The 7,312-nt window shown below is 47.7% G+C and overlaps 1 protein-coding gene across 1 annotated transcript; it reads left to right on the top strand.

The window, feature by feature from the left end:
- The first annotated feature begins 4,095 nt into the window (after nt 1-4,095).
- LOC119307102 (phytoene synthase 2, chloroplastic-like) lies at nt 4,096-7,066 on the top strand. The gene is made up of 6 exons (XM_037583197.1): nt 4,096-4,582; nt 5,307-5,357; nt 5,479-5,651; nt 5,788-6,023; nt 6,386-6,578; nt 6,657-7,066. The coding sequence occupies exons 1-6, from the start codon at nt 4,210-4,212 to the stop codon at nt 6,804-6,806; spliced, it is 1,176 nt and encodes a 391-aa protein (XP_037439094.1). The 5' UTR covers nt 4,096-4,209; the 3' UTR covers nt 6,807-7,066.
- Nucleotides 7,067-7,312: the final 246 nt, after the last annotated feature.

The raw sequence follows: 7,312 nt of genomic DNA, 5'->3' as shown, positions 1-7,312 counted from the left end.
AGAAGAGGAGGGGCGGCCAAGGTAGGGCCGCACGCCCCCTCCCGTTCTAGTCTAAATTGGACAAGGAGGGGAGGCCTTTCCTTCCCCCCTCTCTCCTCCTTCCCCCTTCTCTTACTCCTACTAGGAAGGGATGAGTCCTACTCCCGGTGGGAGTAGGACTCCCCCCTTGGCACGCCCTCCTTCTTGGCCAGCCGCCTCCCCCTAGCTCCTTTATATACGGGGGCAAGGGGGCGCCCCAAGACACACAAGTTGATCATTGATCTCTTAGCCGTATGCGGTGCCCCCTCCACCATAATCCACCTCGGTCATATCGTCGTAGTGCTTAGGTGAAGCCCTGCGCCGGTAGCTTCATCATCACCGTCATCACGCCGTCGTGCTGACGAAACTCTCCCTCGAAGCTCTGCTGGATCGTGAGTTCGTGGGACGTCACTGAGCTGAACGTGCGTAGATCGCGGAGGTGCCGTACATTCAGTACTTGGATCGGTCGGATCGTGAAGACGTACGACTACATCTAACGCGTTGTCATAACGCTTCCTCTTACGGTCTACGAGGGTACATGGATGACACTCTCCCCTCTCGTTGCTATGCATCACCATGATCTTGCGTCTGCGTAGAATTTTTTTTGAAATACTACGTTACCCAACACATCTTTCACCAAATCCACCTATTCATTAATTTCAAAGCACGTGTGAAAGCCTCTAGTACCATATTGCTTGTGACAACAGAGTACACCACCATGAAGGAGGGGTGTGCGTGCGACAACTCTTTGTAGCACGAGAAAAAGAAACAAGCCAACATGTCGTCCCACCCCTCACCTTATTACCAACACGCTTAATTGAAATAGCAAAAGAGAAACAAAAAAGCAGAGTTGCCTTATTTTTTCACAAAAAACAAGACTTGCCTTATTTTAACTATAAGATATTATCTCTTAGTATGAAAGATAAGGCATTTCTCCCATTGCACTAGATGGCTTCTCCCATTTACACGTTTTCTAGTTTAATTTCAACCACCCATAATTTTAGGACAATGGAATCCGAGTACAATGCATCATATAATATGTTTTTTAACTACTCTATATGAGGTAGATGCATGAGTGCGGCGTTTTGGAGGTCTGCCTCCATGGAGGCCGGAATATTTAAAAAAAGAAGAAAATTCAAATTTTCAGTTACAAAAAACTGAAAAATATTATGCAACTATACAAGGATATGATGTGTATGTGTGTAAATATTCAGAATGAAACACCTTGTAAGAATCCAGTACAAACATATAAATATAAATTTTGATGAATTTTGAAAATTGCAAATGGAGGCCTTCATGGAGCTCGGCCTCCAAAAGCCATTTTCGGAGATAGATAGAATATATAAGTAAAGATTGTCAGCTATAGAGAGGATCTTTTTCTTCTTCTCTGATTCCTAGCTATAGAGAGGGAATCTTGGGAGCTCAGGATTCCGCGGCGTGTCGGAACGTGGCCTCCTGGATCTTAGTATTTGTCACACACAATATACACATGCGAAAGTGCCTCACGTACGATGAAAGTTGGTCCGATTTGCTACCATAGTGCTATCCACCGTGAACCTACCTTGAGCCAACATTGATCAACGGTGGCCGTAGTACTTCGTACAAAAATTGTACATGTTCTGTCGTACGTGTAGCAATGCTCATACACATGTTGATATGTAACGGTGACAGGTTAATTAAGTGCGTGTAGGCAGTGATAATATATTACAAGTGACAGATTGACCGATGGATCAAGAGGTTAAGACCGCCACGAGCGATGCATCATGCGTACATGCGTACATGGCCGGGGGGGCATATTCGCCCTACCTCCACGCCACATGCACGACGTGCCACGGCAGGCCAAATGATTAACTCGATGGAGTCGTATTATTAGGCTCCTATTAGGCATTCTAGACTACAAAATGTTTGGAGAAGATTTTTGGTAAGATAAATCGATTTTCTCTCAAGCATCAGTGCTTGATTAAATGTCTATCCTCAACAAATAAGCACTCGAAACAGGCTTTCGGGCCCCTTTATAAATAAAGGCACAAACCGAACAAGGTACACGGTCGAATGATACATGATGATGAGATGACCCTCTTACAAAGCAGATCCTAGGCTATCCAAATCGTGAAGCAGACAAGCAACTACGCTAACCAAGGAGAAAACAGAGAGAATGGAGCACAACCACGCAACACCCTAGGACACCTAAGCTCCTAGACAACGCCCCCAAGAGAGAGAACGACGCAGAACATCATCGCTGCCGCCCCATTGGGCAAGGGTCTTCACCCGAAACTCTGACGCGGCGAGGAGATCCACGACGACGTCTTCAAGAAGAGAACAGCGCCCGCAAGCGTCGTCGTCGCCGGCGCAAAAGCGCGGAGCTTTCACTCGGCACCCCACCCTAAGTCACCGAAGCCATAGGGCAGAAGTGGTGCGCCCAGACCCCAGATCCAGATCTGGGCATCGTCCAGCAGAGGACGCGCCCGAACCACCAACTGCTACCCCTCTCATCGCCCGCACGACCAAGAAGGGAGCCACCACCGCCGACATGGCACCCGCCGCTCCGGAGCCGCCGCTCCGGCATCCAAGTCCAAGACCTCACCCACCGCCCACACCACAGAATACCAACCACGGTAAGAAGAGCGAAAGTCCACATCTTTCACTCCTAGCCCGGCATGAGCCACGGAGGTTGGCCCGGCGCCACCACAGAAGCACTAACGCTTAAAAAAAGAATTGTAGTACAATGTAATAGCATACTTAGTGTTTTTTTTTGTTTCTGAAAAGACGTTACAATCGCAGCCTACGCATCATTGTGATGCACGCATAAGATCATACTTACTGATAAATTCAGCAATATCAGTTTCTAGTTTTTGATGCGCCTATATAATCTTTGCTCTTCTAGAAAAACATTCAATCCTTGGTCCGATAAAACTTAACTATTTTTTTTTTGAACAGGAGTAGGGTGTGTCGTCGAAGGCCACCCAGTCATCCATTATAACCAGTTTCTGAAGAGTAGACGCGTAATTGCTCTACATGAGTGTAGTGGGTACTAATTTAAAACAATGGAGTAGTATAGTAACTTAATTACAGTAGAGGACTCTCGCAAAAAAAAACTACAGTAGAGGACATGGTACATGTTCTTGCCCGGGGGCACGCGTGTTACTTGTGTCCCGAGGAGAAAACAAATGTGGATGCATGTGAAGATCTTTTTTTACCGATAGCCCATCACCACGAATTTAGAAACGCTCCACTTGTTCATTCATCTTAGCTTTGAGAAACATTCTGTCACCATGCCAAATGTCAATAAAACCACTGTTTAGAACCATACATGATCGTAGTCCGGTGGAGCCGGAAGTTTGATGAATATACCGTACGTCCGCGCCTTGTGGTCCACGATGACCATGTAGAAAGGATAGGGCCCAACTAGGTAAAGTTTTTTTTTCCAAAAAAATTGGAGTCGAAAGAATTTCCATATATATTTATAAGAGAGAAGAGGAGAATCGCACAATTAAATATCACTTCCATTGTATTGTATCTTCTAAATATAAGACATTTACATTTTAATTTGAACCGTAAAAACGTCTTAGATCTAGATGGAGTAACTGATAACCGGACAGAAACCAAAGAAGCCATCATGGAACATATCAAAGCGGCGCAGCCGGCCTGACCACGAACAAACTTCTTTCAAGATGTAGGAGGCTAGCTAGGTAAATCGCGTTATTCGAAGACAAATCTGTACGAAGTAACCGAGGGGCTATCTAAACGGGAGCTGTCGATTCGACAAGCGCCGGTAAAGGTAAAAAAAGAAGAAGAAATGCACACATCATAGAACATCGACGGCCACGAAGCTGCAAGATTGAGGGAGCTTTGTCGAAAAATACTTGTCGGTCGAGATTGACGAATTCTTTACCATCCACATCAAAATGGCCATCACATTTTGAATTTTCCAGAGTAAAATGGTAGCCCAGAGGAGGAGGGTGGCCATCACATTTTGAATTTTCCAGTGTTGCTTGGGCTTCGTGGGGCCACGTCAACGGAAAAGCTCGAGCCCCATTTAAAAGCCCAGCCCCACACCCTTTTGCTCCACCACCCGACCCAACACGACGAGTACACAGGGCAGCAGCTCGCCTCTCGTCCCACCAAAATCAATCCATCCATCCACCCGAACGCGCATCGCCACCACCGCCGGGCGCGGGCGAGCGCAAACCGATGGCGGGATCCTCCGCCGTGTACACCTCCTGCAGGCCGCACGCGCGCGCCTTCCTCCTGCCCGCCGACCAGCGGGGCGGCCTGCTCCCGGCCGCGGCGTGGAGGCGGGGCGGCGCGGCGCCGAGGGCGAGCCTGGTGGCGGCGCGGACGGCGACGGAGGAGGCGGTGTACGAGGTGGTGCTGCGGCAGGCCGCGCTGGTGGAGGACCTGCAGGGGCGCCGGGCGGCGCGGGAGGCGGAGGCCGGCAGGCGCCGGTGGCGGGACGAGCAGGTGGAGCAGGAGGGCGACGCCGAGCTCGGCTGGGGCCTCCTCGGCGACGCCTACGACCGCTGCGGCGAGGTCTGCGCCGAGTACGCCAAGACCTTCTACCTCGGTGAGCCCCCTCACCCACGCCCCGTCCGTCCGTCCGTCAGTCACTCACTACTATGCAACTTTTGATGACACCAGTAGCTGAACCATCCGTCTCACCGCATTCAGTCCAAAATTGCAAGGAGTAATTTAACCGTAGGATCAATTCAACGAATAAAAGATCGTTCGTGATGATATCCCATCATCGCATAGAAAATACTGTGCTCCCACTACCTGAGCAGCAGCTCTTCCGCTCCAGAATCCTCACGAGAGGATGACTACTACCCTGAACGAAGCTTATCTAGAGTCTAACCAACAAGTGTAGTTAGTGCGTACACGGATATAAAAGGCGATCGGATCTGCCGACTTTGGTAGGTGAAGATGGTGCACGTGGGTGCTACGTGCCATGCATATCTTGGCCGATCTCAGGGAAGCAATCAGTAAAGGCAGCGGTGTCTCGTCCTCCACCACGGAGAATTGTTGCCGATATTAATTAGTTATAGCTTTCTTGGATGGACGGAGGTTAGGGGAGCTAGCTAGACTGGTTGGTGGTGGGGTTGAGGTGATGTGGAGATGCATGGGCTTCGATTTAAGACGATTGGCTTCTATCTTAGCTTTATTTAATTTGTGTCTCTGTTCCCATTTGGATCTCTTATCTTGTGAGAATCATCCTTTATTGGTATGATGATCTGAAAAGTCGACTTTTATGGTCTTTAGTTTCTCATCACAGATGTTTGTTCTTGTGGCAGGCACACAGCTTATGACTCCTGAAAGGCGCAAAGCTGTTTGGGCAATTTATGGTACGTCTGAACTGCAGTTTTAGTTTTATTTTTACCACAGTTCATGAAGCTGAATATTAAAACTTTTGCTTCTGGCCTTACCGACTCGTAACTAACACTTTCCACTTTTCCGGTTTTGCAGTATGGTGCAGGAGAACTGATGAGCTAGTGGATGGCCCTAACTCGTCTTACATCACGCCCAAGGCGCTCGATCGGTGGGAGAAGAGATTGGAGGATCTCTTCGAAGGCCGCCCGTATGATATGTATGACGCAGCCCTCTCAGACACGGCGTCAAAGTTTCCAATTGATATCCAGGTAAGATAAGCTGAAGAGACAAGTTACTGTGAAATGATGTATGAAACGCCGCCGGATAGAAGTTACTGTATAGTAACTTAGCAAGGTTCATTTTTGTCCGTTGTTTCTGTAACATCATGCCCTCTTTTCTTTACAGCCATTCAGAGACATGATTGAAGGGATGAGGCTCGACCTTTGGAAATCGAGGTATAGGACCTTTGACGAGCTTTACCTCTACTGCTACTACGTCGCTGGCACTGTCGGTCTCATGACGGTACCGGTGATGGGGATTGCTCCGGACTCAAAGGCCTCAGCAGAGAGCGTGTACAATGCCGCACTGGCCCTTGGCATTGCCAACCAGCTCACAAACATCCTCCGAGATGTAGGAGAAGAGTAAGCACCAATTTTTACTCCATTATTACAAGCCACGTGTATTCCTGTCTCAGTAAGTTTTGGATGTGTAAACTAATAATACATTAAACACTCCGTCCTCTGAAATCTTGTGTAAAACATACTCCCTCTATAAAGAAATATAAGAGCATTTAGATCACTACTTTAGTGATCTAAACACTCTTATATTTGTTTACAGAGGGAGTACCAAGCAAGGCATCATTTTTTAAGCTGCAACTAGGATTACTGTATTTTACTCTTGTATCTATCAGGCTAACCAACCTGTCACTGTTCAGAATATTTTGTTGTTATTTGTTTGTAAGTTTGTAATCTAATGTTTTTGTCTTTATGGATGAAAATTGCAGCTCGAGGAGGGGGAGAATATACCTTCCACTGGACGAGCTGGCACAGGCGGGCCTGACAGAGGAGGACATATTCAGAGGGAAAGTGACGGATAAATGGAGGAGGTTCATGAAGGGCCAAATCCAGCGTGCCAGGCTCTTCTTCGATGAGGCCGAGAAGGGCGTCATGCATCTGGACTCCGCGAGCAGATGGCCGGTAACAATCCTGCACTTTGGGATCCTGCAAAACAAAATACGTAAGAATTATCATTGAAAAATATGTATTTCCTCGCAGGTCCTGGCTTCGCTGTGGCTGTACAGGCAGATCCTTGACGCCATCGAGGCGAACGACTACAATAACTTCACCAAGCGTGCGTACGTGGGCAAGGCGAAGAAGTTCCTGTCGTTGCCGGCTGCGTACGCGAGGGCGGCTCTTTCGCCATGAGCGAAGCAAAGCAAAGCGATCCCGTAGATCAGATGTTTTTCTTCTTCTTTTTCTTTCTTTTGTCCTGTCACCTACAAAGTTTTTTGTTGGCTGTTGTATATATTCAGCTATATGTTACGATATTTAGGTCAAGGGACGGATGGCGGGTCCCGCTGTACTGAAACACTTGTTGCTACCACACCACACAGTGGAGAATCAAAATTGCTCCAGTTTAATGGAGAACAAACCACTCTTTCTAGAGAGCTGGACCATCATCACTCAAGACTCAGAGTTCACCTCTGAAAATCCTTTTTCTTTCTGTTACAGATTAACAATCTTCAGGCATACTTGCATGGCTAGGAGTCCAAGACTGAACCCAGAGCTTTCTCTGATGTTGCTAATACATGCTCTATATGGGAGTCAGTGGTGCGGTAAAGCTTCGGAGGTAATCCCGACCCGGAAACAGTCGTCGGTAAATGGGGTTCATCGAATTCTTGAACTGGTGATGATGATCTGATGAGCAAGTG

Source organism: Triticum dicoccoides, chromosome 5B (assembly GCF_002162155.2).
Source record: "Triticum dicoccoides isolate Atlit2015 ecotype Zavitan chromosome 5B, WEW_v2.0, whole genome shotgun sequence".
Lineage (NCBI taxonomy): Eukaryota > Viridiplantae > Streptophyta > Magnoliopsida > Poales > Poaceae > Triticum > Triticum dicoccoides.
This window is presented reverse-complemented; position numbering and strand designations above follow the sequence as displayed.

What these genes read in the sequence shown, in the direction of transcription:
- LOC119307102 (XM_037583197.1), top strand. Translation starts at nt 4,210, where the DNA reads ATGGCGGGATCCTCCGCCGTGTACACCTCCTGCAGGCCGCACGCGCGC. An exon ending in AGCTGTTTGGGCAATTTATG is followed by an intron (nt 5,358 to 5,478) that starts GTACGTCTGAAC and finishes CCGGTTTTGCAG; the next exon opens with TATGGTGCAGGAGAACTGAT. An exon ending in CTCCGAGATGTAGGAGAAGA is followed by an intron (nt 6,024 to 6,385) that starts GTAAGCACCAAT and finishes TGAAAATTGCAG; the next exon opens with CTCGAGGAGGGGGAGAATAT.